The following is a 16362-nucleotide window of genomic DNA, read 5'->3' on the forward strand; positions in this document are numbered from 1 at the left end:
GACTCGAGAGGGTGCACCTCAGATCGCCTTGCACCCGACAGGTCTTTACCGAGTGTGACCCGTGTGCTTCCCCCCAAGTGCTTGCCCACATGAGATCAGGCTGTTACGGAGATCCGGGCAGCGTTTGGACCTGCTTCAGCGACAAGCCCTGGGGAGCTGCTTCAAAACCTGCTGCACAGGGCGTTAACGGAGGCGAGGAAGTAAGAACATGCTTAACAACTTCACATGCAAGATATCTTATAAAGGGTTTGTGATGGTGTGTAGTTTTCTCTTACAAGACGTGATTTACACAGTAGCACTGCCAGATACCACGCGTAGCATGCTGCATGTCTGGGGAAATCGAGTGTACTCTCCTAAAAATTGCCCATGCAGCTCTCGAACTTCACAGAGGAAGAACCTGAGGCACCGAGAGGATGAATCAGGTCACAGGGCGAGTAAATGGTGGCACTGAGAATCAGCCTGATGGCCTGAGCTGGTCCAAAGCCTGAATCCTAAACCATCGTCCCCTGTACCTGAAATACCCACACAGACTTTGTATGCTCATTCCTTCACTCAGACAATACACACTGAACACTTTTCTGCTTGAATAAAGGAAGGGGAGAGAAAGTCCCCAGTGTCCCATATAAGGCATCCCTTTGGGGTCTTACCCTTGCCTACCGCTGACAAATCCTGGGAGCAGAGCTAATGGGGCCCTAGCATTCACCGAAGCCCAGCCTGAGCACACAGTATAGACTGGATGGAGTTATGTGAGGCTCTCTTGTCAAAACTGTGACCCAGGCTCTGCTTGCAAACCTCAGAAAGAAAAATTAAAAGTAAAGTTAGGTTCTTCTTCAAGTTATTATTATTCTTTTGTTGGAAACTGTTACCTAGAACAGCACTGTCCAACAGAAACATAATCCAAGCCATTATGCAATTTTAAATTCTCTATGAACCATGTATTTCTTAAAAATACAGATGAAATGAATATTTTACTATAAACCAATGTATCCAAAAGTTATCTTTTTCAAACATGTAATGAACATAAAAAACTACTGATGAGATAGTTTACATTCTATTTTTCATACTAAGTCTTTAAAATTGGGTAACTTAACACTTAGAGCAAATCGCAGTTTGGACTAGTCCTATTTCGAGAGCTCAATAGCGACATGTGGCTGGTGGCTTCAGTAATGGACAGCACAGAGCTAGGAAGGCAAACTGTCCTCTCCAAAATTCCTCCTGGTTATGCACCACGGAGTAAGAGAGTACAACTCCATCTTTTCCAAGGGCCTTAACCTCTAGTATTACAGATATGCAACATAGGCCAAGAATTGAAGTCACTTGCCCAAGGGCATCCACTGAGTCGGCAGAAACCAGGATGAGCACATTTTCAAATATTCTAACTCCAAATGCTGTGATCTTCCCATAAGACCATACTACTTCCTCTCATCAGGTGGACTTCAAATATTTTACATTTGAAAATACCCTCGGTATTTTCCGTTCTCAAGGCAAATTCTTTTAGTTTTCCTCCTATGTGCCCTTCCAACCTGCCATTTGCCTACCACGGCATTTTGCATATGTCAGGTACTCTGTAAACGGTTTCTAATCAAATGAGATTTGTGCAGTTTGTACAAGAAGTGCCCAAATTATTCAAATGTCTCTCTGTAGTTATTCAAATACTTCAGGGTATACACCATGTGAAGCCCTGTGTCAGACAATCATGCAGGAAAACAAAATTTAAGATAACCTCCTAGCCCTCAGGACATCTGGCAATCGCTGAATTATTCTGTAATGTTCTTAAACTACCTGCTATGGAATACCATGTAGTCTTTTTCTGGGAATCAGAGTTGCCCAGAAAACATCCCCCTGGAGAGTGAAAGCAATCTTTTCTCATTCCTGCGTGTCTGAACTCTCTCCCACTTCCCTTCATTTATCACAGATCACTGGCTAGTGATTCTGAGACCATCTTCAAGTTCCTTCAGCATCCTGAAAGTTAATTTGTTTGGATCTTTAGGTAAATGTGCTCTTATTTGCTTCTCCCCAATCAAAGCTCTTCACCACTGACCCTCAAAGTGTGGCCTTTGGCTTCAGTGGGATACTGAGACCCTTTCAGGAAAACAACTAACAGTATTTGTTGTCAGGGATACCATTCAAACCTTTAAGTAAAAACTAGTATTTTAGGGGCAGCTGGGTGGCTCAGTCGTTAAGCGTCTGCCTTCGGCTCAGCTCATGATATCAGGGTCCTGGGATGGAGCCCCACATTAGGCTCCCTGCTCAGCGGGGAGTCTGCTTCTCCCTCTGCCATTCTCCCTGCTTGTGCTCACGCTCACTCTGTCAAATAAATAAATAAAATCTTAAAAAAAACCAACCAAGATAAACCAACAGGTTTGAATCAGAGTACAAAAAGTTCATTGAGGGTTCCCAATCCCACACTGCAATGAAGTTTTAAAAAATTACAATTTGAGTTTGGTAGTATCAAGAATACCTACAATTATCTAAAAAGGCTCTTAAAAAATTTCTCCCTTACTAACTACCTGTGTACAGAGGTCATATTTTTTTCATATACTACAACCAAAACATCTCACAACCGATTAAATGCAGAAGCATATATGAAAATCCCGCTGTTTTCTGTGAAGCCAAGTATTAATAGATATTTGGAAAAAAACACTTTTTTTTTTTAGAAGCCACTCTTAATTGCTCAAGTTTTGTTTTGGAAAGCCTAATTATCTTCATTAAAAACATTATTTATGTTAACGTGTAACGAGTTTATTGCTATTTTTCATTAATAAATATTTCCCAGGTAATAATAATGTCTCAGATTTCATTTCCAATAGGGTAAAATATCAGTAGGTATAAATAACCTACACACACAAAAGCTCTTCAAGGTCTTCCATAGATTTTAAGAGTTCACGAGAATCCTGAGACCAAAAAATGTGAGAACTGCTTATACCTCTGTTCTACCCATTGCAGCTTGAAGATTACACTCTTTAAAAAAAAAAAAAAGTTCTCATTTAGTTGTTATAGGAAGTAACTGTGTAACCCCATAGCTAGTGGTCTAGGCTTGGCAACCAGATCTAGGGAACTTAAATCCCAGCTGCACCACTTACTAGTTTTTCTGTGCTGACCAGTTACTGAATGTTTCTGTCTCCCTCGATTCCTCATGCATAAAATGGATATGATTGTGCTTCCTATCTTATAGGAATTAAATGGCAACACTTGTTAAACTCTTAAATCCAGAATTATTATCATCCTTACAAGAATTCACACTGCCTTTTAAGAGTGATATGGTGCTAATGTAACAATGGGAGGTATCTTAAAGCCTTGAAATTGTCTTCCTTCATCAGGAAGTCATTTTTCCAAACATAATACCAGTTCCATTTTTTCCTCAGACTCACCTTAATGATTTCTCATAACAGATTTCTAAGTACTAGCAGCATTAAACATTGCATTTTTTTTTCTGTTATGAGATTGGAAAGCATGTATTGTGCCTACAAGATAGGTCGATTTTCATGTGACATCTCTGTAATCACATCCGTATTTGGGAAAAGGTCCTATTACAAAGGCTGATTCAAAGAGTTAACATGAGCAGGCGAGCAAAACAATTTACCAGGCACTGACTCTGATGATGAGCTTGGCAATTATCTAGTGATGACTCTCTTAGGTTTCAAAATTGCCTTTACTGCAGATACACAACTTAATGGACCCAATTAGGAAACTTTTCTTTGTCAACGCATGCATCACCTTGGATGTTGTAAGTTGCAGAATGTATGTGACATTGTTTTTTACGTATTAAGCCCGAATAAAACACTGTCATAGAAAATTTGCATAATCATCACGGTTGGACCTATGATAATGTTAATTCCTTATTCAACATAATTGACAAACAGCAGGAACTTCTTCATATGTATCTCAGGGAGCCACATGAATGTAGTTGGATTAATATCTTATCAGGCTCCCTGTAACTAATTACAGTCAGATACATTTTGCTTTTCAAAGCCTCATCCACCTTTAGGACCTTAGAGTCCTCATTAAAATTGGACACTTATTAATTTACTTTCAAGTGTGCTCTTTCCTGTCATTTCCATTTTTCTATTGCCCATCTAGTGGTTTTTATTTTATTATTTTTTAAAGATTTTATTAATTCGAGACACAGAGAGAGAAAGCATGAGCAGGGAGAGAGGCAGAGGGAGAAGCAGGCTCCCCACTGAGCCAAGAGTCCAGTGTGGGGCTCGATCCCAGGACCCTGGGATCATGACCTGAGCCAAAGGCAGACGCTTAACCATCTGAGCCACCCCAGGCGCCCCTAGTGGTTTTTATTTTTAATTCCAGGTATTGTATCGTTTGCCATAAAATTTCCATGCGGTTCTGTTTATAATTTGGTTCTCTGCTGAGAACTTCTTTCTGTTCAGTTCAAGTGTGTTTATCTTTATCTCATGGAGCATGATTTTAACAGTTGCTTTTATGTCTGATAATTCCAGCATCTGGGTTATCTAGAGGCTGGCATCTCTTGATGGACTTTTTCCTTGGAAATTGTTCACATTACCCTGGTTCTTCCTACTTAAGCAATTTTGGATACTGGGTTGTATCCACTTTGGGTCTTATTACAATTTTCTGAGAAATATTTTGTTTGTTTGTTTAAGCAGGCAATCAACCCAGTCAGGCTCAGACTGCAAATGCCCTGTCACCTTCTATGAGTGGTGGTCCCCATCTCATTTTCATTTTTGTAGACTTTGCTATGGTTCCTTAGGTCTGTCTTGTGCACGCCAGCTCCGGACCGAGCCCAGGACTTGGGAGAAGTTCATTTACACAATGAGAGGACCCCCCTTCCCAGCTCCCTCCTCTTCAGGACTTTCCTCCTCCCCTCAACCCATGCTCTCTGGCCAACAGGAGACGCTTCTCCTGGTTTCCTCTGGCCAGCAGCTGGATTTCTCCAAGGGTTTCAGCCTCTCATGTCTCCATGGGCTGCGCAGCTCAAGCAAGTGGGGCTGACCCCTGGTGCAAACCTGTAAGACAAAAGAAAGAAAAGAGAAAGGGAAGCATCCTCATATAGGGTGCTTTTCCAAGTTTTGAGTCTCCTTCACAATCTGTCTGCTTGTCTTTACTTTTCAGAGTTCTTAGGTATTTGCTTCTTTGCGTTTGGTCCGGAACTTTTTAGTTCCCGACCACAGCAGAAATGGGCTTGAGTGGTTCGATTCCACCTCGGCTGGAATCAGAAGTTCCCCTGCCTACTCCTCCAAATTTTATCTTCCACTGCTCTCCATGCCACTCACTGTGCTCTAACCTTTCTCTTCTTATAGTTTCCTAAACAGCCAAGTTTTGTCCCGCAACAAGCCATTGTACTCGCTCTTCCCTTTGCATAAACTCTCTTCCCCGCTCTAAAGTGTCGGTGACCTTCTCTGACCTCTACACCCACCTTAATGCCAAGTGGACACGGTAAGCGTGCATGATGTGCTTTGACAGATGGCTGGTTAGCCTGCTTAACGGAGAACCAATTACTTTAAACAACAGCATATTTCTAAGTTCAACCACAAATAAGGTACAAATTTATTCAACAAATTTAAGATCAAACTAACACATATTGTTCTTGTTCTGAGTCTTGATATAAAAACATGTGCCAACACCTCGCCATCGTACCTATCAAGAACTTTGCAAGATACAGAGTTCTCTTTCATGGCGTGAACACCTGTTCAATGTTTCTCTTCTTCGTTCCTTTGGCAGGACTTAAACCTTGTACTAAAATGTGCTTTTCTTCTGTCCGTAATAAAGGATACTGGCATGATTCCATCATGGATTTGTTGTTTACGCTTTTGTTGTTTGCTTTGTAAATCTGATTATGTATAAGAGGTGGCACAGCATCACAGTATTGTCAAAATGGTAGTTCAAATGGGCTCAAATTCAGTTCCCTATTTACCAGTTGCGAGGCCTGGGCAATTTGAATACTCTTTCAGGTCTGGGGCATAAACTGAGGTGAAACCACCCTCCTTGAAGGGTGGGTAAAGTGCGGCAAGCGTCTGCTACCGTGTCTGGCACATAGGGCCCACACAGAGTGTTTTCCCAGCAGCCCACCGGTACTAAGAGGTAGCTGGAGCTCCCCGAGGCCTCTTGTCTTCCCTCTTCCTTTGATTCTCACTTCAACTTCCTGCCTCTCTGCTCTGTGTTTTGGTCTCCAGGTAGGTGACTTATTAGAACGCCTGTGAATTTTAAATCTGTATCTTCAGGTTTTCTGAGGTAGAACTGTGTAGAAACTTTCTTGGGAAAGATTCGAGCTGCCTTACCTCCTCGCCATGATTTTACCTCAGTAGATCGTGTTCACAGTGATATTTCTGTTTTAACCTCCTTGGATTTTTCCGTGGAAACAATGGCCTCATGTCTTCTCCAAGGACAACAAAACACATTCAATGGTGTCTGCTGAGTCTGGCAAAAGGGAAATGTAATTCATGCCTACTCTTTGACCGAAGACTAAACATTTTCAAACATTCCTCTGATACCCAGTACTAAGAATCGTGAGAAGCCCATGCATCATTCACAGGATCTGCAGTGGCGGTGCACCATCAACAGAGTATTAGTTGAGTAATTACTTAAAGACGCTTGTAGCTCCCTTGTTGAAGAGAACCATGTAAAACGTTGGGCTTCCCTGCCAATGATATCTTCATGGAAATATTGAATAAAATGAAGAAGCTGGCTAATTTTCACATCCACCTGTGAAGTTTAAATACATTTCTCTCCCTTACAGATAATAAGGATCGCGAACTTACAAGATCTGTAATTTCAAAGACAGGATTTTAACTGAAAAGAGAAGCATAAACATGACTCTAATTTGTTATTTTCCCTGATTTACATGTTACAGTGTGTTCCAATATCAGTGAATTGGACTACTCTAACTTTTAATACACAGACAGCATTGTCATACTTAAGAGTATTTTTATAGATTATATTTTTGAGAGGCTTCACAATCTCTATACATCACATTTAACTGAATATTATTAAATAGAAAACATAACTAAGTTTTTTCCAAGTCTCAGGTATTTTAAGAAGAGTAAAAACATGGCTTATTTCCTTGAAAATTAAGTTTGAAGTGTATTTGTCATTACTATTGGAATGTACATTCAAATTCCAACGAGGTAGGTTTAGGAGACGTGCCCAGTAAGTAACGTTTAACCTTTAGGCCAAGAATAACGGATGGATGTAATATTTTTTCTAAATTTACATGACAATTTTTCTCACATTGGGGAAACCTATTCCACTACCTTTTTTCTAAAGCAAAATAAAATGTAAAAAAAAAAAAAAAATCTCTTCAGAATAAAAACAAAATGCAAATTTGCCAAAGTGTCTTTAAAATCACTTGAAATTGTACTTTAAAATTAAAATTAAAGATTAAAATTATTAGCAAAAGCTATTAGTTGCTATTTTCTTTCAAAATTTCCTCCTGATGGGAGGAAGTGACCAATAGCAAATACCAGATAATAATGCCACAATAAATAAATATTTGCAAATTTCTATTGTATCGAATTAACTCAATTATACTATTTGCCCTTTACCACAAAGTTAAATTTCTTGGATCTTGAAATGTGGTAGGAGAAGGGGTGGGGTTCCCCCTTTGTGAAAAAGTTTTCTTTTACTATTTAGATATTGGTGCTTTTCAAGAAGTTTTTGCTCATAGGAGTTAAGAATTAAAGTATACAGCACTAGGCCATAAATTTCACCCCTTTTGTTTCTCAGGTAGCTAAAAATTTATAACTTGTTTCCCATCGATAAATCATAAGTGACATTTCCTTTCAGCTTTACAGAAATATTTAAGGCCATAACAGAACTTTAACTTCTACTAAAAAGCCGTATCAAGTTTTTTCAACACACACACACACACACACACACATTAAGAAAAATTTTAAAATGAATTCAACTCTGGGAATGAAGAAGAACATACTATTTATATAGATTTTGCCAAAACCAATCTAGAGAACAAAATGATTTAGGGGACAATGACTACTTTGGGTTGCATTCTCAAGATTATCCCTAGATACACCAGTAAAAATCTTAAAAACTCAGGAACCAAATATAGACAGTTGTAAAAGGTGAGGATGAAATTTTACAAAGAACAATGAGTGCCTCTTGCTGTCCGACAGGTTGAAAGAACATTCTAATGCCACTGATTCAAGGGCTCTGCTCAGTCCTCACCTTCCCAGTGAGGACGATTCCCAACTACCCTCTTGAGCACCGCGATCTCACCTCTCCATACCCGACCTACCAGACTCTCTCCCACAATCCACCACTGGAGTCCTTCTTACCTTAAAGACGCTGTCTATCATCTGGTATCCTTCCTAGAACACGAGCCCCATGAGAGCTGGGATCTGCTGTTCTCAAGGATCTAGAATAGTACCTACAGGTGATCAATAACAATGCACTTGCAATTTAGTTTCTTGACTGCATCACATTGTTGGTTTTAAGACGTCACTTTTCGTTTTGCTCCATTTTTAATTCCCTCTTCCCTGCTTCCTTCTCTGACCCTTCCAAGCCATCAGTCAGAATGGAATTAATTATGTGATGGTACCAAATCGTCCCAGAATCTTGGTCCAATTTAATATTTGTTTCTTGCGCATGCTAACGTCTAATGTGTTCAATCTGAGCAAGTTTTGCCCCATAAAGTCACTCAAGACCCAGGCTGACAGAGCTGCACCACCTGGAACACATCCAGTCCTGGTCACTGCCAGGGAAGAGGGAAGGAAGCCCAAAGGATTCTACAGGGGATTTAATTTTCAATGCCTTTCCTCGGGAGTGTCACATCCCTTTCACTGCTGGCTCACTGGAATTAACTAGTTACAATGGCCCATCAAACCTCAAGGGGAAGGAAGTCTAGGGGAGCGTATGCAGAGTTTGGGGATCATTACTGGATCACATGCAACTCATATTTCACAGCACCTGTCACAGTTTAATAAAATCTACTTCCTCTCCTCAAGGGCAATAGAAGGTATGTCTGTTTTGATCACTAATATATTCCAAACATCTGTTAACACATAGCAGGGACTTGATAAGTACTTGTTGAATAAAAAATTTAAAACCAAATACTCAAAATAATTAACTCTTTAATTTTTTAAAGAAAAAATACTCTCCATAGGAAAGCATTTCTGTTTTTATATCCATCAGTAGCCAAATGGAACTTGACATAAACATTTCCAATACACCAACTTTGGTTAAATGCACAAGTTTGAAAATAACTCATTACTGCACACATCCAGATGTTACTAACAAATTCATTAATATCCAAGAGTCATTCCTGTATGTCAAAGGTCATCCAAGGTTGACATTAGTTTCATTACAATGAACTGTGAGATTCCAGGAAGAAGTGTTTGCCTGAATTGAACTACTTAATCTCTCAAGTTGGAGTCTAGCACTCAAAAATTTAATTCATCCACCCACCCATCCAACACACATTTATAAACTGCCCAATAGGGCAATTTAATGAGAGAGGAAAGTAAAAACAGGAAGGCATTTGTAAACATGGGATATCATTTGGACAACTGTCTAGAGTGGGCAGAAAACCCTAAAGGTGCATGTCAACGCCAGTAAATGACAGGCTATAGGAAGCCACACCTGAACATTTTCAGAATTTCACTGTGGTAAACAGAGGAAAACCTGCAACACTTGAGGCTTGCTCCATTCCAAACAAAACCTCTAACCACTTCAAGAACAGATAAGAAACCACATGCAACAAGAAATATAAATTATTTTTAATTAAAAAATGAAAAATATAAATCCTTATTGAACACCTCATTTAAAAATATGCAGTTTCATTTTAAAACCTGGTAATGCTCAAAAGATGGCAGTGGACTTCACTGTTTATGTAAAAATGTTCTTGAAATATCAATCGGATACATTTCTAAGTTATGTGTTGCCCTGTCGCTGAATTTTTTTCACCCAAATCCTCAAATAACTATCAAAGAAGAGTTGCATGTTTTGTTATAAGCCTCCCACCCCCCGTTATATTAAACATGGTTCCAGAGCTGAAGGTGACCCACTCATGAAATACTGTCTCTTTGAGATGCTGGAAGTCACACGAGCACGGAGATTTCAAGACAATTAACTGATAAACAACCAGCTTTTCCCTTTTTTGCAGGTGTCAAACCAACTCAGTCCAAATTGAACACCTGTTTGGGAACTATAAAAACTGAGAAGTTCGTCCTTTTCCAACCTCCGAGGACATGGACAGGCCATAGTGAAATGAACTATTGCATGGTGTCTCATAGGTTCTGTTTAACCACTTAACACACAATTCCAAAATGCACATTTAAAATGGTTTTTGAGGAGACAGATCTACAGTGTTAAGCTTGTCTATGCTAAATAAACGTAACTACCTTATTTGCTTAGACACTTATCATCCTGATGCTAACAATATCTACACATCGTAAGGAACCCACGGACCTGGAGAGGTTCTCAATAACCGCACACGATCTGCACCTGTAGCATGAGAAAGAATCAAGTCACTGTTCATTGTCTGATGTGACTCAACACTTTACAAATCCATGTTGCCCATGCTAAGCTTAAAGGCTCTGAGAGTATGCAGAGTACAAACTTCATTTCTTAAAGAAAATATATACGTGAATATACAGGAAAAATGATTGCATAGTCACAAAAAGTATCCACAATGGTCATGTCTCCACGTGGTGGAATAATAGGGAGTATTTTATTATTGTTGTTACAGGAAAGGATTCTCAAAAGAGTTAAGTCAAGAACCAAAGGGTCTTACCACCAAAGAAATGTGTCCTTTCCTGTCTTCACATTACCTACTTTTAAAGCCACCAACCAATACGAATTTGCCAAGAGTGGCTACCTACAATCTGATGCACTTGTAAGAAGGAAGCTTCCTTGAAGGATGGAAAAAACAGCAAGATCATGATTATAGACTTGCTCCAAAACTAAAAACAAAAACCTGATTAGGCTTCCTATGGCTGTGCAATTCTATAGAAAAACCAGTCTCTAACATTTCACCTTTCAAAGTTCTAAAATACTGTCCAGTTTGGACGGATTATTTCTGTTTCCATCCAGAAACGCCTCTCCCTGTGCTAGTTAAAAGCACTGCCAATCAAAACTTATACTTTAGTCCTTTAGATGTGTGGCTAGTTATCTGGCAGGAATAAAAAAACAAAAAGCTGGACATTAGCAGCAAATTCCTGAGATTTAAGGGTTTGATGTTTTGTCTGCCTTTGGAAGCCTGCAGGTTAAACACGGGTGATTTTTACTTCTCAGTGAAAATGGTGGTGGCATTCCATTAGCACACCCTAGCTCAAAAGACAGGGTGCTGAAAACACGCAAGAACAACAAAGCTGCCTCTAAAGTCCTACGTTTCAGACATCGCCAAGACCCTCCTATGAAACACAGTGACTTAAAACTCCAGGATGGTGTATCTCACAATACAAAACAGAAGCACATGCATACCCACACACTTTGAAGACTTCTTTAGATGATTACACATTATTCACATTTACTGTTTTTTTAAAAAAGTCACATGACGAAATGTAAACCTGAAACGACACTGAACCTCCCTGTCACATACGTGATCTGCTTTATTCTCCAAATTCTCCAAACATCTGTACAAGCTGCACTGTCACTCGCTATGCTTTGTTGAAAGGAGGATATGCCTTGGTTAGTCTTTAAACTTTCATGAATATCAGAAATCACAGGATTAACTCAAGTACACAGTCTTTTAGACTACTCGGGACTATCAATTTTTAAATGGCACAAGTCACAATGAGTAGATGAGGCTTCCCATACACTGATGGGAGTCTATGGAATCAAAAAGAATGGAAAAGTCACCAAGTTGAAATCTGAAGTACCAAATCCATGCTGGGGAATTATCTTTCACACATCTGGCTTAGTGGGGGCCGGGGGGAGAGACAGTTTTTCAAGAATCTTGAACTTTTTCAGGACTCGAGTGTTATTTAATGTGCTGGAAACAATTTATTAAGTGTTAAGGCCCTTAGGGAAAAAAAAAAGCGTCTCTCTTAAACGTGAGTAGACAGACACTCTACTCGGAAGCTGACAAAGGCCCATGTTTTTGTAACTGCAGGCTTTGAAGGACACGGGGGGGGGGGGAGTTACAGAGAATCACATCTGGCTGCCCATTATTGCAAATGTCAATAAATTTAAACGATTCAAATGATAAATACTCATTTAATAAAACACCCACACAATGACAAGAATGAGACTTTAATCAGTTTTAAGTGGAGTTTATAACACTAAGAGATAAAGGGCTGTTAACAAACACAGTAACAAATGGACATCTGATTGGTATGAGGCATTATCCTGTACACATCATGTTTTTGTGTATCCTCAGTGCATAGCATTTACACACAGAGCCACTGCTGCACAGCACAAGAGTATCTGAAGAGGCTGAATCAGAGTAAGGCTGTTTAACAGACTGAAATGTTGAGTATATATATTCTCTATGGAAACAGATTGAACTTGCGAACCGGCAGGGTGGAAGGCAGCTCTGCCAGACACGGCGGCGAGAGCCCCCACTCCCGAGCACAGTCCCACCCCCTCCGTCTGCATGCATGACACGTCAACAGTATGTAAAGGTACACGAGGCACTTTGTGGCGACCACAGCCATCGTTATGAACATATTGCACACATTTTCTAGAACTAAACATGTAACTTGTACCCTACTTTTTATTTTTTTAAAGCTGAAACATTTGATGCTGCCGGTAAACTCCACTTAAGTTTATAACCTGTGCCACAGCAAAGAACGGGGATGCTATGTATTCAACTGCCCTGTAATAATTATGGCAAAAAAAAAAAAAAAAAAAGTTCGCAAGGAGCTACAGAGGACTTGGGATGGCACAGGGCCCAACTGTAAGCTTTCTTAAAAGTGATGCCTTCAAGTAACTTCAGACATGTAAGCGGCTGCACATCCAGAAAGTCTAAGTAAGAAAACATTCCAGAAACTCAAAGAGATTACCTACAGAATGCATTTCAGGCTAATTATGAATACTGTCATAAATAAAGTTTTAATTAGGACTCAAAAACCTTTCAGTCATAGCAATTCTTGTCAAATTCTATGGGGATGGTAACTGAAATAAAGGAGAGTAGTATGTATAATATATATTTATATATATATAATATATATATATAATGCCATTTTTCCATTTCCAATGACTACACCATAAAATGTAAGCAAGGCTTCTCAAAAACATTGAAACATTCAAAATCAAAACCCTCATTCAGACCTTCACATTCCAAAGGAAAAATAATAACAGTGCAAAAGCCCATTATAATGTCATTATTTATGACCTGGCCCTCCATGTTACATATTGGAACAACACAAATTATGTTTTAATATACCGTGCCCAAAACTGTAACAAATTAACAGTATTAATAACTATCATCAAAACACGAATAGTTGATTTTCATTTTAGTCAATAATTTTCAGCTTTTATGAAAGATAAGGTGGCATATAAATTTCAATGCTGAGATCTTAGGAATAGTTGTCTCTAACTTTACAATTTAACTTATGAGCAGTCAATCAATTCTCTACATATCAATGTTTAAATACAAATGTGTAAATCCTAAGAGCTTTGTTAAAAATTTAAAAATTTTATTTGTTGAATGAAACTGATGAGGTATGGAAAACATGTGAACATTATTTACTAAGAATATTTTAGATGAAGTTCTGCCTAATCTATTTAACCATCAAACTATAAATGCTGCTCTAGTAGGTCCTATGCAATCTGTATTGTAAATTAACTAGGTCAGACCACAGCTAGTGAACAATTTCAGCACCAATAAGTTATTGAAAATGAGATTTTACACCATTAAGGAGTAAATTGGTTGGATATTCAAATGTTTCAAGGTCAGTGTATAATTTGAAAGACACCAAATTTCTGGGGGAAAAAACTTCTTTTTAAATAGTATCTTCACATTAGCTTTACAATAGTAGTTGTATTCTGCTTAGAATCATATGCAGTCTGGGCATATCAAATATACGATATTTAAGAAGTGAAATTGAAGCCCTAGTCCTAAGTCTAGCACTATGAAGAAATGATTCAACACTGCACATTAAAAAAAAAAAAATCTATTCTTTCAATAAAAATCGATAAAAGCGTTATGTGGGACAATTTCTACTGAAAAAGTAAATGCCTCATCATTTATGCAGTGTTGAAAATTTACTGCAACTCTAATTTCCTTTTTAACACAAATAATGTCCTTTTAAATATAAACATTATATGTATTCAGTATTCAAGTAAAATTCCCTAACAGTTAATGACATTTAAAAAATGTGCAAAACTGCAAAACTCATTGTAATAGAATGTGTAAGGTCAAAAGGGCGGAACGGCTGACAGCTATTGGATTGAATAAGTGCATCATAAATCTTTGAAGGAAAAAAAACGCTTACTGTAGAATCTCAAATTGAAATTTCCTGTGCAGCATTACAAAATGTTTTATACTCAATGAGGAAAAAAAGCTTGCAGGCAGCACATGAAGCATCCACAGCAGGTGTATGATTGAAAACTAATAAAGTAAGTGTACGTGGTTGACTGATGTCGGTACGAACAGCATCTGACTTTTCGCACTGGCCTTGATTACACGGGAGATGGAGCACTCGTTACAACTGAGAAAATGTATTTGATAGATCATTGTCGATTTTCATAATGTTTCAAGCCCATTCTTTGTTGATAGCCTCCACATTTATATGGTTAAGTCATTGTTGCTGTGTTTCTTATCTATGACCACATTATTTTTATATCCCTTCATTTGTGGATTCTTAAGAAGTTGTGGAAGGTTCATTCCTGCACCCCAATACAGATTCACTCCCTCTAGCTGCCTTTTCTAGCACCAATATGCTTTAAAAAAAAATAAAATAAAATGCACAAAACAACAAGCAGTGACAGCGGCCAATTCCTCAAATGTCCAGATTAACAACTGTAGCATGCTAAAGAAAGGTGCGTGAAGTAGCTGGAGATGGTATATGGTCCAGAGTCCAGCAGGACAGATAGCCCTTTCTGAGCACTCCCCCATTCCCCTAACCCGAATACATGCATTAGAATGTAGCAAAACCCTTGAGAAACTCCTCTTAGCCAACTGCAAACTTATCTGTTGCCACAAGTGCAAAGGGGTAGGATGTGAACCTGTGCATCACAAAACTCTTTAGCCACTTCAGTTGGTGACAGAACACAAAATGAGAAATTCCTACGTATACACATCAGTCTGTCTCCACTTTTTATAAAACTGGAATAAAATGGGAAAGTGCCATCTTTATTTATCCTAATTGAATTTTAAATGTCCTTTTGACACAAAAAGGTATATACATGACACAGCTACACAACCTTTTTTCAACTGGACAACAAGTGTCACAACCCTGTGGATGTATAGGGTAAAACAAGATTGGTCAGGAAAAGAGAATTGTTCCTATAACTGGTAATCTGACACAATGTCCTATTGCCATTAAAAAAAAAAAAAGGTCCAATTTCAGTTTATTCAAGTTTGTTGTCATGGTGTTTTATCCCTCTTGATTAAAAAAAAAATTCAGACTTTTGTAATTTGTGTATGCTGATCTTCATCAAAAGGCTCATTCTCTGGATCAGAGTCAGTGGTGTCCGAGTACCTGTAATGATCAGGTTCGTTGTCACTAGCGTCCGGCGTCACAGAGGCTGAACTGCTAGCCTCGGGATTTGACGGCTCCTCTACCGTCTTCGTGAAGTACAGCTTCACCTGGAGAAGAAGCAGGCGGTTTAAGGGGGAAATCCAGAAATCCGACTAATCTTAAATGACTTAGTAAAGATACGTATTTTTAGCAGATTCATTTTTTTTAAAAATGCGATGACAAATAGGATCTTGAAAAGGCAGCTATCTTTTAGATGACCCTCTTCTTCGGATTTCCTAGGTTTTCTTGTTACACACTGAAAAGATACACTGGGATGTTAATATGCTAGTGTTTAGTAAGCATAAGCTGCAAGCATTAACTAAATAATTCTGCAAAAGAAATGCCCTAAGGCTGAAGTTCACTGGCCGTTTACAAAAGATATTTTCAATCACAAAATTCCACGTACAAATAGCTGAATTCCAAAAGAATACTGCACTTACTACCTGTCTGAGCCTCAGTGTATCTTCTGATACAAATACTACTAAACAAAAACAAAGTACTACGTTATAAAAACACTGACCAACAGTGATGTTCAGGATCCCGTTAGCCCTTAAAGGTTAAGAACATCAGACAGTGGTGTCCATTACAGGCAGTGCCGAGAGAACTGCAAACAGCTCAACGAGGCAGGTATTTCCATCTCCAAGCAGAGGAAGCTAAGGCCCAGAAGGGCGGCCAGCAGCGCATGGGAGGCTTCAATCAGATCGGCCGTGAACGCTCTTGCTCCTTCTGTTCTATCTACAGCCCCCCCCCC

At 38.9% G+C, this 16362-nt stretch overlaps 1 protein-coding gene across 5 annotated transcripts in view; it reads right to left on the reverse strand.

The window, feature by feature from the left end:
* Positions 1-814: 814 nt before the first annotated feature.
* PTEN (phosphatase and tensin homolog) overlaps positions 815-16362 on the reverse strand; it is a 100523-nt gene continuing 84975 nt past the window's right edge. For 2 of the 5 annotated variants that reach the window (XM_088019862.1, XM_028104535.2), the window contains one exon: positions 12162-15679. In XM_088019862.1, the coding sequence (XP_087875988.1) occupies positions 15494-15679 (186 nt within the window). In that variant the 3' untranslated portion in view covers positions 12162-15493. The other 3 variants (XR_015767089.1, XM_088019863.1, XM_088019864.1) reach the window with 3 other exon arrangements.

Source organism: Eumetopias jubatus, unplaced genomic scaffold, assembly GCF_037043125.1.
Source record: "Eumetopias jubatus isolate StellerSeaLion01/CBP00866 unplaced genomic scaffold, mEumJub1_p1.0 scaffold_17, whole genome shotgun sequence".
Lineage (NCBI taxonomy): Eukaryota > Metazoa > Chordata > Mammalia > Carnivora > Otariidae > Eumetopias > Eumetopias jubatus.